Source organism: Neovison vison, chromosome 3 (genome assembly GCF_020171115.1).
Source record: "Neovison vison isolate M4711 chromosome 3, ASM_NN_V1, whole genome shotgun sequence".
Taxonomy (NCBI): Eukaryota; Metazoa; Chordata; class Mammalia; order Carnivora; family Mustelidae; genus Neogale; species Neogale vison.
Genome location: NC_058093.1, coordinates 159,273,807 through 159,292,334, shown reverse-complemented (window position 1 = coordinate 159,292,334; position 18,528 = coordinate 159,273,807). Strand labels below are relative to the sequence as shown.

At 34.8% G+C, this 18,528-nt stretch overlaps 1 protein-coding gene and 1 non-coding gene across 7 annotated transcripts in view; one reads left to right on the top strand and one right to left on the bottom strand.

The window, feature by feature from the left end:
• The window catches only part of KIAA1328 (KIAA1328 ortholog), a 322,116-nt gene that overhangs the window by 15,536 nt on the left and 288,052 nt on the right, over positions 1–18,528 (top strand). For all 6 annotated transcript variants that reach the window (XM_044243132.1, XM_044243129.1, XM_044243134.1 and 3 more), the window contains one exon: positions 56–150. In XM_044243132.1, coding sequence (XP_044099067.1) covers positions 56–150 — 95 coding nt within the window. The remainder of the gene's footprint in view (positions 1–55; positions 151–18,528) is intronic.
• Positions 3,751–3,859, bottom strand: LOC122903799. The gene has a single exon (XR_006384026.1). It is a non-coding gene; the product is annotated as a U6 spliceosomal RNA (small nuclear RNA).

The following is an 18,528-nucleotide window of genomic DNA, read 5'->3' as shown; positions in this document are numbered from 1 at the left end:
CTTAAAAATTGCTTTTATCAAAAATTAACCAAAAGATTTTTTTGTTTTGTATTAGAATATCTGCAGGGGAGGACTAAAGAGTGTGTCATTGAAGGATTTGTGTCTTGAAGACAAAAGACGCATTGCAAATTTAATTAAAGAATTGGCCAGGTAAGATAAAATCTTATATGAAATGTATTATTGTATAAAAGAGACAACTCTCTTTGAAAATAGAAATTACTGTGTTTTGATATCATGTATCATTGATCTTTTGGAAGCAGAGATATTTAGAAAAAAATTTTTGTGTGTGACCTATTTGTGGCCCCAAAAAAAGAAAGTAGAAGAAAAGTAAGAAAGAAAGACCAGAACAGACTACTTTCCAATTTACATTTCCTTGTTTATTTAATTTCCCAAATTATTAGGTGCATGTATTTGCAGCCGTCCTCTATCAAACGGGAAAATACAGAAACTTAACTCTGCTGTTGATGGAGGTTGATATGTTGTAATGAGCGTCACAGCTATTACCTTTGGTTTTGTTGTAGATACGAACAGAAGTGAGCATTCATTTTACTGTAGTCCGTCACAAGAATAGCTATTGTCGTTTTGCTAGCTACCGATGCTTTCAGGATTCAAAATAAGGGATTTGGAATTTTGAGAATAATATTCATAGCTATTTGGTTGTACTATTCCAGTTTATTAATGATGGGTATGAAGCATATCTCTTAGAGTAATTTTTTTTTTGTAATATACACATCGAATTTGGTGGTCTTAAATTACTTAAGAAATGAAGATGTCCAAAGTAGAATATATTAATATAAATTGTAAAACTCAAATTTAAGGAAAAGTCATACATAAAAGTTGTTTAAAATGGTGCTGGTTTTTGTCATTAAATTCCATGTTTGGAAATAGTAGGTATTTTCCTTCTTTCTTTATTTTTAATTAAAAATAGCTATGTGAAGTGTTTCATATCCAGGCCTTAAAATAATGTTTGTAGAGGCTTTTATAAAAAGACAGGTTAAAAAATTGCCTTACTAAATCATAGAATTACAGTTATAGAAATGATAACAATGATGTTTTGGGGGCTAAGATACAGGGTATGACTATTTCCAAGTACATACCTTAGTCTGAATTTGATATGCCACCTGAGAGAAGCAGTAATTTCAATTTCACTAGAATTCTTTGGCTGTTCTAGTCTCTGAAGTAAAGTTTTCATTCCCTTCAAATACTGTTTTTTGTACTGGGAAAACATTTGTTACTTCCCATACTTGCAGATGATCTTCTCACAAGGCTTTTTACCACATAGATGGTATGGATATCCTTACGTATGCTTGATGGCTTTGAAAAGCTATTACCATTAGTTTGAATTCATCTGTTAATGGTCCTGAATTGCCATTATTGTCCTAAGCAATCCGTTTTATTTCAGTTGCAAGGCTTGGAGAACACCTGAAATATTAGTGCATGTTGTTTTGGCTCCAGCAGCCTTCTGCTTTCTAGCAAGAGATTCAGGGTATTACTACAAGGTTAGGATTAATATAGATTTGCTAATATTGCTAGAAACTCCATTATTGTATTACTATTAATATACAGATATGTGGGAATAATGTGCTCTTCTTTCCTTGAGTTTGCTAGGTTTCTTCTGTTGGATATTTCAGTCTACTTTTTTCTGCTGGTACTTGCGAAAGCATTTTCTTCACTTTTTTTTTTTTCTTTACAGAACTCATTTTTATTGAAGTGGGGAAATGTAGAACAAAATTCCATATGCTTCAAACACTGGCAACTAAGCACATGTAGCCTTTATGTTCTTTTACCTCTGGATTTTCACCCTGGTTTCAAATAACTGGTTTCCTGTTGGCATTAAATATAGTCATTTCTCTTTCATCTTGAGAAATACTCCTCAGACCACATATTTCCTTCCAGCTACTACCTTCTCTGTACACCACAACATAACCTCATTCCTAGAAAGAGTCTATAATTTTATTTTCTACTCTGCTGTGTTTCATTCCCTCCTCAAGCTTATTTGTTTATTTGAAAATATATGGAGGTGCTATTTGCATACAATAGCATGTATGCATTTTTAAAAATATATATGTAGTTTAAATGTATATTTCAGTGAGTTTTGGCAAATGTAAGGTCGCTTTAAAAAGTTCTTTTGAGGGGCACCTGGGTGGCTCAGTGGGTTAAAGCCTCTGCCTTCAGCTCAGGTCATGATCCCAGGGTCCTGGGACCAAGCCCCACATCGGGCTCTCTGCTTAGCAAGGAGCCTGCTTCCTCCTCTCTCTCTGCCTGCCTCTCTGCCTACTTGTGATCTCTGCCTGTCAAATAAATAAATAAAATCTTTAAAAAAAAAAAAAAGGTCTTTTGAGATCTTTTACAGTCAGTTCCTTCTTCTCTTCTCCACCCCAGATAGCCATTCATGTGATTTCTGTCATTATTGCTTAGTTTTACATGTTCTGACATACCATGTAAATGGCCATATAGTATATATCCTCTCCTATCTGACTTTTTTCCCTCAGCAAAATGATTTTGTGTGTGTGGTAAAATATACATAACATAAAACTTATCATCTTAACCATTTTTAAATGTACAGTTCAGTAGTATTAAGTACATTTATACTGTTGTGCAATCATCTCCACAGTCCATTTCCAGAACAACTTCATCATTGAAACTCTGTGTCCATTAAAAATATACTCCTTACTCTTCCCTCCCTCAGAGTCTTTGGTAACCACTATTCTTTGAGTCTTTGTGAATTTGACTGTTGTAGCTCCTTCATGTGAGTAGAATCATAGCATATGATTTCGTATCTGGCTTATTTCAGGGAGTAATGTTTTTGAGAGTTTTTTTTTTCAATTTGTTGCATGTAGGTGTAATTCATTGTTTATTGTAGATTAGTATTCTGTTGTTTGCATGTCCTTTAGTTTGTTTATTCATCTGTAAATTGGACCTTTGGGTTGTTTGAGTTTTTGCCTTTTATGAATAAAGCTTCTATAATATTCATGTGTAAGTGTTTATGTGGATTTGATGTCTTAATTTTTTTAAAGATTTTATTTATTAAAAAAAATAAAGATTTTATTTATTTGACAGACAGAGATCACAAGTAGGCAGAGAGGCAGGGGGGCAGGGGTAGCGGGGGGGGGGGGTTGGTGGGGAGTGGGGAGCAGGCTCCCTGCTGAGCAGAGAGCTGGATGCTGGACTCAATTCCAGGACCCTGAGATCACGACCCAAGCCGAAGGCAGAGGCTTAACCCACTGAGCCACCCAGACACCCCTTAATTTTTCTTCTGCTAATACTTTAAGTATAGAATTACTCTTTTCTGTGATAAATGTATATTTAACTTTATAAGAAACTGCAAAACTGTCTCCTAATGTGGTTGTGTTATTTCCCACTTCCCCTAGCCATCATTCAGCATAGACACTAACTCTTGGGATTGTCATTTCTTTAAATTTTAGCCATTCTAATGAGTATAGTGATGTCTCCTTATGGAATGAATTTGTGTTTTCCTATTAGTGGGATGATTGGCCATTCTTCTTTTAAGTATCTGTTAAAAATTTTTGCCTGTTTCTGTTGTTGTTGTTGTTTTTGACCCATCCCTTGCTCTTCTTGATACTGAGGTTTTCTTTATATACTTCGGATGCAAGTTGTCATATATATGGTGTTCCCCCAAAACCTTGCTTTCTAATTATCTTAATATTTTCTTTTTCTTTTTCAAATATTTTTATTTTTAAGTAATTTCTACACCCAGTGAAGGGCTCTGAATTCACAGCCCACCCCCCCAAAAATATGGAACACTTCACGAATTTGCTTGTCCTTCTTGTACAGGGGCCATACTAATCTTGTCTGTATTGTTCGAATTTTAGTATATGGTGCGGCCGAAGCGAGCACTGTCTTAATGTTTTATTTTGTAAAGCAAAATTCGTTATTTTGATGAACTTCAGTTCATCAGTTTTTTCTTTTGTGGTTCATGTCCTTAGCGTTCTATCCAAAAAATATCGCCTATCCCACGCTAACAAAGATTTTTTCCTTTTATGGAAAAAACTATCCTTTCTGCAGAATTACCACCACCTCCTTGTCAAAAGCATGCATGGTCTTTCCCTGGGCTTTTCATTCCATTGCATTGATCTTTGTGTTGCCCTTAGGCCAATACCAAACTGACTTGATTACTGTAATTTTACAGTAACTCTTCAAATCAGATAAATCTTACAGCTTTGCTCTTTCTGAAAACTGTTTTGGCTTTTTGAGGTCCTTTGCATTTACCTGTAAATTTTAGAATTAGCTTGTTAATTTTTAAAGGATAGTTGCCTCTGAGAATTTTGTTTGGGATGTATTGAATTTGTAGATCATCTTGAGGAAGATTGACATCTTCACAATAGTGAGTCTTTCGGTTGGTGATATGTCATAGTTCTCCATTTATTTAGATTATCTTAAATTTTTTTTCTGTAGTGACTCATAGTTTTCATAGTACAGGTTATAGAATATGCATGTATGTTATCCTCAAGTATTTTATGTTTTTGATACTATTGTGAATGTCATGATTTAAAATTTTTATTATACATTTATAAATTTTATTTCATTTCTCATATGATATAATGGATTTTTTTAATATTGGCTTGATCTCAAACTTTCTAAATTTACTTGTTATAATAGTTTTTTTGGCAGAACACTATGGATTTTCAATATACATTAATGATCATGTTATCTACAAATAAAAACATTTTTTATTTTCCTTTCCAATTTGTGCCGTATGTATTTGATGCTGTGGTTACTAGTTGTGCTCAATGTACTCATCTTCATGTTTGTTTTTTTTTTAATTATTTTTTTAAAGATTTTATTTCTTCTAGAAAAAGAGTGAGCGAGATTGTGGGGGATGGCCAGAAGGAGGGGGTAGAAGCAGACTCCCCACTGAGCGGGGAGCCCACAGGGCTCAATCCCAGAACCCTGAGGTCATGACCTAAGCCGAAGGCAGATGTTCATTCAACTGAGTCACCCAGGCATCCCTCATTTTCTTGTTTAAATCAACCTGTGGTCACCCTGGGGATTTGTAATATGCATTCTTGACTAATCACAGTCTAATATTAATTGATACCTTTAGCTCTATTCTAAACATTTCAAGAACTTTAGAACTCAATAACTTTAACTTCATTTTCCTCTCTTGATTATGTGCCACAGTGTGTCATAATTTATATATATTTATATGTATGTTTTTATATGTTTAATTTATTTAAATTTTAATTCAGTGTAATATGATCACTATTTTTTGGTATTATTTTGAAATAATTTTAGGCTTACAGAAAAGTTGCTGAAATAGTACAGTATTGGAGGAATGAGAAATGGACAGTGACTGCTAGTGAATACAAGGTTTCTTTTGGAAAAGATGAAAGTGTTCTAATTTTAGATTTTAGTGATAGTTGCAGAACTCTGAAAACATGAAAAGTCATGGAATTGTACACTGTAAGTGAGTTAATCTCGTTATATGATGATTTATATTCAATAAAGCTCTTTATCAGAACTCATCATAGCTTTTTTTAACTTTCATCCAGCTTTCGGAAATAAAGCTTTGCTTGACCTTCAAAAAAACAAACAAACAAAAAACTTTCATCCAGCTTGCTATAGTTAACATCTTGAATAATGCATTATAATAGTCAAAAATTAAAGATTTTTTTTTTTTTTATTTATTCGACAGAGAGAGATCACAAGCAGGCAGAAAGGCAGGCAGAAAGAGGAGGAAGCAGGCCCCTGCTGAGCAGAGAGCCCGACATGGGGCTCGATCCCAGGACCCTGAGATCATGACCCGAGCCGAAGGCAGCGTCTTAACTCACTGAGCCACCCAGGCGCCCCATAGTCAAAAATTAATATTGGTACAATAGTATTAATTAGCTACGGTTTATTCAGATTTCCTCAACTTGCCTACTAATTTTTTTTCTGTTCTAATATCACATTTTATATTCAGTTTTATGTTTCCTTAGTCTCCTCCCATTTGTGGCAGTATGTTAGTTCTTCTTTACTTTCCATGACCTGTCACTTTTGAAGAATACCAGTCAGATATTTTGTAGTATTTCTTTCAGATTTTTTTTCATGTTTTCTCATGATTATATTGCATTATGATATTAAATCAGGGAAAGTATAAGGTTGATGTTTTGTTACTGGTGGTTTTAACTATGATAACATAGTTGAAGTAGAGTGTACTAGTTTCTCTCCTGAAAAGTTGCATTGTTCTCTATAGTTAATAAATTGGTAGAGATCCATGAGGATTATTGAAATCCACTGTTTTTTTCTGAAACTTTTACCCACTGTTATAAGCACTTATCAAAGAGACTTCACCACAACAACTATTACTGTGATGTTCTTTTTTTTTTTTTCCCAATTTATTTATTTTCAGAAAAACAGTATTCATTATTTTTTTCACCACACCCAGTGCTCCATGCAAGCTGTGCCCTCTATAATACCCACCACCTGGTACCCCAACCTCCCACCCCCCCCGCCACTTCAAACCCCTCAGACTGTTTTTCAGAGTCCATAGTCTCTCATGGTTCACCTCCCCTTCCAATTTACCCAAATTCCCTACTACTCTCTAACGCCCCTTGTCCTCCATGCTATTGGTTATGCTCCACAAATGAGTGAAACCATATGATAATTGACTCTCTCTGCTTGACTGATTTCACTCAGCATAATCTCTTCCAGTCCCGTCCATGTTGCTACAAAAGTTGGATATTCGTCCTTTCTGATGGAGGCATAATACTCCATAGTGTATATGGACCACATCTTCCTTATCCATTCATCCGTTGAAGGGCATCTTGGTTCTTTCCATAGTTTGGCGACTGTGGCCATTGCTGCTATAAACATTGGGGTACAGATGGCCCTTCTTTTCACGACATCTGTATCTTTGGGGTAAATACCCAGGAGTGCAATTGCAGGGTCGTAGGGAAGCTCTATTTTTAATTTCTTGAGGAATCTCCACACTGTTCTCCAAAGAGGTAGTTACTTTATGTTTCCCCAATTTGTTTGCATTTATTAATCAGAATTCTTATTTAAGGATGAGCTATCCCTCCTGCTGTATGTATGTATGTATTTATTTATTTCAGTATTCATTTTGTTATTTATTTTTATCAATAATAGTAATAATAATAATAATAATAATAATATACTCATGGACATTTATTTTATTCTAGTTCAGGACTCACCAAAACAAAAATAGAATAGGAAGGTGATTCTTTTTTTTTTTTTTTTTAAAGATTTTATTTATTTGAGAGAGAGAGAGCATGAGAGAGAGCATGAACAAGGGGGAAGAGGCAGAGGGAGAGGGAGAAGCAGACTCCCCACTAAGCAAGGAGCTCGATATGGGACTTGGTCCCAGGATCCTGTGATCATGACCTAAGTCAAAGGCAGACGCTTAACCAACTGAGCCACCTAGGTACCCAAGATGATGCTTTTTCTTTTCCTTTTTTTTTTTTTTTAAGTTTTATCATTTTTGAGAGAGAGAGAGAGAGCATGTGTGCATGAGAGCAGGGAGGGAAGAGCAAAGGAGAGGGAGAGAGAGAGAGAAATCCTCAGGCAGACTCTTCACTGAGCATGATGCCTGATTTGGGCTCGATCCTGGGACTCTGAAATCATGATCTGAGCCAAAATCAAGAGGTGCCTGCTCAGCCGACTGAGCCATCCAGGTGCCCCAAGGTGAAACTTTTTTTTTGAACCTTTCATTTTGAGGTAATTCTGGATTTACCTAAGAAATAATACAGAGAGAGCTCAAGTCCCCTTTCCCCAGTTTTCACCAATGGTAGTATTTTGATTAACTATAATACAGTATTTCAACTCGGAAATTGACATTGATAGGACCCATTAACCTTGTATAGATTTTACATGTACTCACGTGTGCGTGTGTGTGTGTGTGTGTGTGTGTGTATAGTTCTATGAAATTTTATCACATGTAGATTTGTGTACCATCACCAGAGTAAGATACAAAACGGTTTTGTTAAAAAAATTACTCATGTTGTCTCTTTATAGACATAGCTAAATTATAAAATCCCCTTTCCTAATCCTTATCAACCATTAACCCACCTTCCATCTCTATAATTTTGTCATTTTAAGAATGCTTTGTAAATGGAATCTTACAGAATGCTATCTTTTGAGGTCGGCTTTTTTCCTTACTCGGCATAATTCCTTTTAGATCCATTCAGATTGTTGCATGAATCGAAGTTTGTTCCTTTTATTACTAAGTAATGTTCCATGGGTAGATGTACGATAGTTTAACCATTCACCTATTGAAGGATATGTGGCTTCTTTCTGTTATTTATTTATTTTTTAAGATTTTTATTCTTTTAAGTAATCTCTACACCAATGTGAGGCTTAATATTAATCCCAAGATCAGGAGTCTCATGTTCTATCCACAGAGCCAGCCAGGTGCCCTTTCTTTCTAGTTTTTGATTGCTACAAATGAAGCTATGAACATTCATATATAGGCTTTAGTGTGAGCATAACATTTCATTTCTTTGGGGTATTGTGTCATAAATGCATATTTAGTTTTGTAAGAAGCTGCTGAACTGTTTTCAAAATGTTTACCATTTTACATTCCCACCAGCTATGCAGGAGAGACCTAGATCCCTTGCATTCTTGCCAACATTTGTTATAATTATTTTTTATTTTAGCCATTCTTAGAGGTACTTAGTGTTATCTCATTTTGGTTTTAATTTGTATTACTCTCATGACCATTTATGACCTGTTGTTTTGGACATAGTTTCATATGCTTATTTGGCATTTATACCTTCTTCAGTGATATGTCTGTTCGTCCTTTTTGTTCATTTTTTGTTGGAATTTTTTTGTTGTTCTTGTTGAGTTTTAACAGTTCTGTATATGTTCTATAGACAAGTCCTTTGTTGCATATGTAATTTGCAGATACTTCCCTGATCTGTAGCTTGCCTTCTCTCAAGATCTTTCATAGAGCAAAATTTTTAATTTTAACTAGGTCCAGTGAATCAGTTTTTTCTTTTATGGATGATGCTTTTATTGTCAAGTCTAGGAACTCTAACTTAGGTGATCTCCTGTTTTTTTTTAAGTTTTTTATTTTTATATTCTGTATTAAACCCATAATGCATTTTGAGTTAATTTGCATAATGTATGAAGTTTAGGTTGAGCTGCTGCTGCTGTTCTTTGTTTTTGTTTTTGTTTTTGTTTTTTGCCTAATCATGTTCAAGTGCTCCAGCACCGTTTGTTGAAATTTTTACACCTTTGGGAGAAAATCAGTTGGACATATTTACATGTGTCTCTTTTGGAGTTCTCTTTTCTAATCCACCCATGTGTTTTTTCTTCTGTCAGCTGTCTTGATATATTACAGCTATGTTGTAAGCCTTAATATTGGGTAGAGTGTCTTCTCACACATTATTCTTTTAATTATTTTAACACTTTAGTGTTAAAAATGTTTAAAGTGTTTAAAGAGTTAAAAACACTTTAATTATTTTAACACTTCTAGTCCTGTGCCTTTCCATAATAATTTTAGAAGATTGTCAATGTCTATAAAAAAATAAACAAACAACTTGTTGGTATTACATTAAAACTATAGATCAGTTTGGAGAAGAACTGATGTCCTTACTTTGTTGTATCTTCCAGTCCATGAATATGGTATGTCTTTTCATCTATTTAGGTCTTTGATTTCTATCATCAGAATTTTGTAATTTTCAGGATACAGATCTTATATGTATTTTCTTGCACTTATACCTAAGTATTTAATTTTCCTTGGAGCAATTGTAAATGGTACTGTGTTTTTAATTTTGGTTTTCACGTTTGTTGTTTCACATTTGTTTGTGGTTGAAATGTGATTGAAGTTTGTGTGTTTGTCTGAATTCCTGTAATCTTGCTGAACTTGCTTATTAGTTCTCAGAGTTTTCCTGTTGATTCCTTGGGACAATTACAGTCATATAATTTGCAAGTAGTTACAGTTTTATTACTTTCTTTCCAATATGTATGTTTTTTATTTCCTTTTTCTGTGTCATGGTGCTGGCTAGGGCTTGCAGTGCTATGTAAATAAAAGTGGTGAGAGAGGACATCCTTATTGTGTTCCTAATTTTATGTGGAAAGCATTCAGTCTATCATTAAGTATAACATTAGGTGTAGAATTTTTGTAGATGCTCTTTATAAAGTTGACGAAGTTCCCCTCTATTCCTCACTTTATAAAAGGGTTTTGTTATGATTCCATGCTAAATTTTTGTCTAACATTTTTTTCTGCTTCAACTGGTATGATCATATGAGTTTTCCTGAAGTTTTAGCTATTGAGATGGTGGATCTTATTAATAGATATTTGAATATAAACCTGCTTTGCATGCTTGTAATAAATCTTACTTATTATGTTTGATTTTCTGTTATTTTGTTTGGAATTTTTATATCAAAGTTCATGAAGGGCATTGGGCTGTAGTTATATTTCCTTTTTATTTTTAAACTGGCTTAGTCTTGTGCTACTAGCCTTATAAAACGAGTTAAGAGGTATTCTCTCCAGGCGCCTGGATTGCTCAGTTGGTTAGGATCTGCCTTTGGCTCAGGTCGTGATTCCTAGGGTCCTGGGATCGAGTCCTGCCTCGGATTCCCTGCTCAGTGGGGAGTCTGCTTCTCCCTCTGCTTCTCCCTAGTCCCCTCCTTCCCTACTGCTTGTGCTCTATCACGGGCATACACACATGCATGCTTTCTCTCTCAAATAAATAAAATCTTTAAAAAAAAGTGTTCTCTCTTTTTCTGTTTTCCAGAAAAAAACCTATAAAATTGGTGTTAATTCTTTAAACATTCAATAGAATGCTCCACTAAAACCCTCTGGGCCTGGAGGTATAGTTTAAAAGAACTTTTCAGTTATAGGTTTAATGTCTTCAGTAGTTATAAGATTATTCAGGTTGTTTCTTTTGTCTTGGTTGCGTTTTAGGAGTTGTGGTTTTTGAGAATTGTTTCATTTCTTCTGAGTTGCCAAATTTATGAATATAAAGCTGTTCATAGTGTTCTCTTATTATCCCTTTAATTACTGCAGGATCTATAGTGCTTTACTTGTGATATTGCTGATTTGTACCTTCTCGTTTAGTCCGTCTTTCTTGGTTTATCAATTTTTTTGATTTTTGTTCAGAGACCAGCTTTTTGTTACATTGATTTTATCTGTTTTTCCTATTTTCAATTTATTGACTTTTGCTCTTATTTCCTTCCTTCATGTTGCTTTGGGTTTATTTTGTTCTTTTTCTAGTTTCTTAAAATAGGAGGAACTTAAAGACCATTCCTTTTACTGTCAGCATGTAGTGCTATAATCTTCCTTCTCGTTACTGCTTTCAGTGCATTGTATGCATTTTAATTTGTTTTATTTTCATTTGCATTCAATATGTATATATATTTAAAATTTCATTGAGACTTCCTTTTTGACTCGTGCTTATTTAGAACTATATTTTATAATTTTCAAGTGTTTGGGGATTTTTCTCTTGTCTTTGTAATATTGATTTCTAGTGTGTTTTATTCTGGCCAGAAAACATTTAAATTTTTTTTTCAAACTTTTATTTTTTTAATTTTTTAATTTTTTTGTAATATTGTATTTATCTATTTGACAGAGAGAGAGATCACAAATAGGCAGAGAGGCAGGCAGAGACAGAGAGGCAAGCAGGCTCCCTGCCGAGCAGAGAGCCTGATTTGGGGTTCGATCCCAGTACCCACCTCAAATGCTTAGGCTCTTATACCCATGCTAGGCAATTCTTCCACATGAATGCTCTTCTCATGTCACTGAGGCTGTGACACCCATGCTGAACTACCTGCCATGTGTCGATGTCCTTCTCAACCTGCTTAGCCATTGACATCCTACTGGGAAGACCTTGTACATTTACCCTCCTGATCTCAGTTTGATTCTGATTCTGCCCCACATTCAAGGTTTTAAGACTTAATTGTTCAGGAGGAAGAAGGAAAGTGGAAAATGAAGAAAAGGAGAAGATGAAAGCTCAACTTTCGTATCAGAAGAGAAAAAAGTTTTCTCTTTGAATAAAAGATAGTTAGATATATTTGCTTGTTCATAAGTAAATACAGTGTTTTAAATTTATATACTTTGCTTTTCAAATCATGTCTATAAAACAGGAGAGATACTGTTTGCTTTGTGTTCTGCCTACCTTGCCTGGTACATGGCTTTTTTAACTAATAGACTTGAATAAATAGAGAATAAGTTTAAAAGTAGAGAGGAAAAGGTAGTAAGAGGGGATTATTAGGAAGCTACTTTTAGGAAGGATTATTATTAGGATGTTGTTTTCATTTAAGGCTCTCCAGTAAAAATAAGGTATAAAGATTGAAAATTGTTTCAGTTGTGATAAAGGTCAAGTCAAATGCAGAAGGTGTTAGAAGATTTGGAAAACCTTATGTAGTCCTATGACCTATTTAAATATAGTATACTTAAAAAATTTCAGATATTATGCAGATCTATTAACATTATATTAGGGGAGAAGTCACTGAGAGTGCTTAGCACCTCATACTGATCATTAGCAAGCATATTTCAAAATCATGGTCAGTAGCTCTCAGCAGAATATACAAAATAAATAACATGTTTTTCAGTTACAAGGTGACAAGCAATATAAAGGTAAAGTGGTAACTAGCTTCTTTTAAATGGTGCCTTTGAGGTGAAAAGCACCTTTAAAAAAGCATAGGCTTTTTTTTTTTTTTTAAAGTATGACCTTCACTTTCCAAATGTTAGTGGGAAAATCCTATGTATCTAAATTCCAAGACTGGTGTTTCTGTACCTTGGAGGGGTCCATTAAGAATCTGGTTGTGAGGTCCTTTGTAGTCAATATCTTTTTTGGTGTTATGATGAAAAAGATCTATTTATCCAAAAGATGCCTATACGATTTATTAGTATTTGTAAACAAGAATAAATGTTAATGAAAGATACAAGTAAAATTCAGGGTTGGCATAATAGTTTCAGGGTTGGCATAATAGTTTGGAAAATGGATTCATTCAAACAGGACAAAAGACAGTAGTTACAAGTACGGGTTATTATATGCCTGAGGATAAAAATAAATTAGAAATTCATTTCAGAGAAAGACTTACCAGTTAGGCCCAGTTACATAAAGAATGTATGGTTCATAGTTAAATTTAACCTGAACATGCACAAGCAATATTGTGCTATTTGGCAAGAGAACAAATAGAGTTAAACAAAAACAAACCTGGTGTGAGTTTTTAATAAACTTTAGATGCCTCCTTAATAATCTGTATATGCCCAGGAAACTTTTTCACTTGTGTTATGTACATTGACAATAGAATACAAATACAAATCAAAATTTACAAGCTAATGGAGAATAGATACCACAAAGATAAATTAGGAGTATTATGAATTATTTAGCCTGTGGAAGAGAATGTAAGACATGACTTGATATATGTGTTTCAAGTAAATGAAGGGGTTTCCCTGAGGTGTCCAGCATTGATTTACATTTGCAGAAGGATAAGTGGGATATTGATTGATCTTTCCAGAAGGTCTTAGGATAGAGAGAATTTTTTTGGTTCAAGATTGCTGAATTAAGTGACCTCAAAAAGTCTTTTACAGTAAAATTAATGAATTGTTTGCATAGATGGGAAAAGGAGTGTCATTTATGGGGACTTGAAAAATGAATGGCTTTGCAAAATATTGTAGTTTGTGCTGAAAGATGGTGACAGTTCTTTATATATGGATTTGCATTTTTTTACTGAGACTTTTCAAGATGGGGAGGGGTACCATAAACTAATGTATAAACTGTACTGTAGCTTAGTCTTTAAAGGAAAAAAAAGTTTAAAAATAATCTTGGCCACAGTTGCAGTTTTTGATGTATATGAGCCATGTTCCAAGAAGCCTAAAAAAACCCCACTATTTCATGTCCTATGCCTACAGTGTCAAATAATGCATGGTTCCCCAGTGAATACTTGTGCACTAACTCATTTGAGGACAGGGTTCTTTTTTAGGCTCAGATACTTTGATTTTTCCCAGAGGACAGTTTGCTATTTCTACTTGCCATTTCTTAGAAGAAAAATAGAAAGTGTAACACCATTAGTTTCCCATTGTAAAATGAGTAGATCATTATTATTTTATATTTATTCTGGTCTTTTATTTTTTAAACTAATCATAACTTTTTTGTTATAATTAAATGTGCAGTGCAGTGCAATAAGGAAGTTAGACTTTAATTTTTCAGTGACTTACTTTTTGCCTTCCTATTTGAAGCCTTTGTGGATTTTTTTGCATAAATAATATTTTTGATGGATTATATAATAAATTTCAAGAAAACATAAGGAATTTTCAACTTGACTTAGGTAGAAAGGCATTCTTTGAACTTTAGTATATCTTGAAACTGTAGAACACTTAGTATGCCAAAATTCATTTTCAGATTGTCTATTCTGAGCTTGTACAATTCAAAGAATATTTTTTAATAGATTAGCATGTACTTGACAGTCTTTTTTTTTTTTTTTTTTTTTTTTTTTTGGTTCTGGCCAGATACTACTTCCTGTAAGCAGTTAATTTTCCTATAGCATTTTTTTCCTCTTATGGATGGCATAATGTAATATGCCTCAGTTTATCTTTTCACATTAATAAATATTATGGTTCTGTGGATTATAACCTAATACTATTGTCATTTATTTTGTTGTTAAAATTGTTCCAGCTTTGAAAATTGGGAGGGCATATTAGGGAAACATGAATGTTAAAAAATAAACTGAGACATACTACATTTTTAAGACTCAATTTGAGCAAAAAAAAAAATCCATTCAAATCAGGCAGCTCAGCACTGGAAGTGTTTAGGAGCCCTCCACCAACAGGAACTAGGGGAGAGACTTTTATGGGAGGAAAAGGTAGAAGCAAAACAATGAAAGTATTTGCCTGGGCTGTAGCAAAGGCCATTGCCTTATTTGGGAATGGCTAGGTGGCTGTTGATGATGGATTGTTTTTTGGGTTTTAATTTCTTAACCTTAAGGCATTATGGGTATAAGATGTGGTTTGCTACCTTAGGCTGTTAAGGCAGTAAAGCCACCTCAATCTAATTGCCTCCTTGTGGAGTTAATTAATTAATTAATAGTTTATTTATTTATTTGAGAGAGAGGCTGCGCTCCAGAGGAGGGGCAGAGGCAGAGGGAGAGGGACAGACTCTGGGCTGAGCACAAAGCCTGGTGCTGGCTCTATCCAATGATTGCTCAGTCCATGACCCCTGCTGAAATCAAGAGTCAGTCAGTCTTTTAACTGACTGTACCACTCAGGCACACCTGAATTATTTTAATAAGAGAATAAACAACTAAATATGTAAGTATGTTTAAATAATTATAGGTAAGTCTAAGTGACTGCTGAGGATGTTGCTCCCAACCTTATAATTAAAAAGAAAAAAGGGAAAGAAAGAAAGAAAGGAGGGAAGAAGGAAGGGAAGGAGGGTAGGAGGGAGACGGGAAGGGAGGGGGGAGGGCGGGAGGTGAAACAAACTGCAAGCTCAGGACATTTCTTGAAACAATCAGAGAGCTCACTTCACAAAGCAACCATAACCTGAAATGTCAGGAGAGACATGTGCCTGCAGGGAAAGATGAAGCGTGAGCACTAGCTTGCTTGGGGTAGACACAACTGGCAATAGGTAGGGACATTTCAGCAGCAGTAGATAACAAATTGGTGGAGGCCAACTGTGGGCAAGAGAGAATGGGGAACCCTCTGGAGCTTGATCTGTCTTGCTGGGTAGATCTTGAACTGTCTTGCAAGCTTTTTCTCCATAAGCTCCACTTGATGAGAGCCCCGATAAAGCATTTTTTCTTGCTGTAAGCCTGGGGAAGGGAACAATGGTTGCAAAGGAAAGGACACAAATATGTCCTGGAGACCTCTTCTGTATCTCTCCTATGTAACAAAAATCATAAGTTCAGGAACGAGGGGCCCTTAAGGCACTGGTGAAAACATTGAAGCTGGGAGGGGAGGGGGCAGAAAATAACCTCAGAGGAATGCAGGATTACATCCCAGAAACTGCAGTTCCAGTAAGAGAGAGAGGGGCACTTTGAAACCCAGACATGGGGATTCTGATTAGCATAGGTCTACTTAGAATAGTGGCGAACACCACCCTAACCCAGACTCCCCACCACCAAACTAACCAGTGTCTAATAGAATTAACAGCTGAGTACTGGTGAGAAACTCGCAAGAGACAAACCCTCTAGGTTGGGAGACAGCTGAGGGTTCAGCAGGCTTTGAAGAAAGTATATGGTTCCACATGAATAGAAGTTATGCTTTAGAGGAATTTGAAGCCTTTGGTGCACTAAGGATAACCATAGCAACAGCAAACACCAAACCTGCCTAACTTCTGATTAGATAAATACAATTCCTGCACTAAAAACCTAACCAAAGGAAGGGTCTGCCCATTACCAAGCATAGAAATTATTTGAAAGAAATAGAAATTATTAGAAAGATTCTAATATCTTACTCAGGATATCCTGATATCACTAAAATTATGAGCATTTGAAAAGACGGGAAAATGTGCAAAAGAGACAAAGCAATGGAAGCACATACAGTTGAAATTGTCTGATGAGGAATTTAGAATAACTAATATGTTAAATATGTATTATCTATGGCTATCTAACATCACAGAATTTTAGCCATTTAAAATACTAGAGGCCCCTCTTTTTTTTTTTTTTTCTTTTTTTTTAAACCGGAGGCCTTACTGTTTAACTGAGAGGATTGGTGAGGCCCACCATTCAGCTCTTCACAGTGCCTTTTTTATGACTATACTGTGGCATCAAATTTGATCTTTCTAAGGTCTTAAGAAGTTAAGTCTTGGCTTTATCTCTAGAGCTTGTTTTTCCTCATAGTGTCCTGGATTTGAAATTTATTCTGAAGACTTTTCTTACTTTTAGCATGTTTGCTATGTGGAGAGGCTGAGAGTCTTTGGAAGTATGAAAGTCTGATTCATTTTGGTTTAATAGTCTTGCCTTGAATTTATCTTTTCTTCCAATTCACAGTAAGCCTCTGGAAGAAACCAGGCAGCACCTTCAACACTTTACTTGAAAATCTCCTTAGATTCATTGGTTATCCACCTCATTAGGCACATTTCTTACTTCCCACATTACTAAACATGGTATGATATGGATAAACTTTCTGCTACCACATACAGTGCTTCCACTTTCTTCAATTTCCAGTGATGACTTTCTAAGACTGTTTTTTTCAGTTCTTCACTGGCTGTTGGCTGCCTCCCTCCATTCCTTGTTTCAAGTGCCTCCATATGGCAGCTTATAACTTGGCAACTGGCTCCCATCAGAGTGAGCAAGAATAATCCAGACAGAAGTCACTACCATTTGTAACCTAGTCGCTTAGAAGTGACATCCAGTCAATTTTGAGAGTCACTAGGTCCATTCAAGGGGAAGGGATTAAACGAGGACAGGAATATGAGGAGACGGATCACTGGGACCCATTTTATAGAGGCTGGGTACCACAGTAACACTGTGATATTCTTAAATTTACCTTATTTAATATATTTTCTGTAGTTTCCTTCTGTTTTCTACATTCACGATCATATTATCTGCATGTAAAATTCTACTTCTTTCTTTCTAATCTGTATGCATTTTACTTTGATTTCTTATATTATTGGACTGACTAGGAACTCCAATCAGTATTGAATGGGAGTAGTAATAGCTGACATTCTTGTTTCATGTTTTAAATACAAGGTTAAGGAGAAAGAGTTTTTTTCCCATCCTTGTAATAACTCTAGGTTTTTATAGATTAAGTGCTCCTTATTAGTTTGGGGAAGTTCCTTCAGTCCCTAGATTGTAGAGGTTTTATCATGAATCAGTTGAATTTTGACAAATGCCTTTTCTGTATTTATAGATGATCATAGAACATTTCTCCTTTATTCTATTAATATGGTAAATTACATCATGTTTCAGCTCTTACATAAGTCTTGCTTTCCTGGGATAAACTCATCTTGGATGTGTTATCTTTTCAAATCTTTGGATTTGGCTTTGCCTTGGCTATATTGTTTTTGTTTTTTGTTTTCTTTTTGGATTTTTTTCAGCTATATTTATTAGATAGATTAGACCATAATTTTTGTTTTCTATAATGTCCTTATCAGATTTTAGTAGTTAGATTATGAAATGAAATAAGGATGTTCTTGAACTAAAAGAAGTAATCAGTGAGTATGAGAATGCCAACTTTTTTGGGGTGCGCATTTAACCATGAATGTAATTGATCAAATAACTCACCTCTAAAAGCATTATATGTCATACTATCTCTTATGCTTTGTTCCTTGGAAAATGTGGAAAATGTGTTTTATTCTTAGTTTTAAAAACAATATACACTTTTGTCATTTGATCCATTCATCAGTTGATAGACATTTGCATTGGTTCCACTTTTTGGCTATTATGAATAATATAGCTATAAACATTTGTCCACTAGTTTTTCATTTTCATTTATATTTTCATTTCTATTGGGTGTATTAGGAGCAGAAGTGCTGTGTTGTATGTCAACTCTATGTTTAACTTTTTGAAGAACTGCCAGACTGTTTTCCAAAGTAGTTGCACCATTTTGCATTCTTACCTGCAATCTGTGAGGGTTCCAATTGCTCCATACCTTTGCCAATATTTTCTTTTATCTGT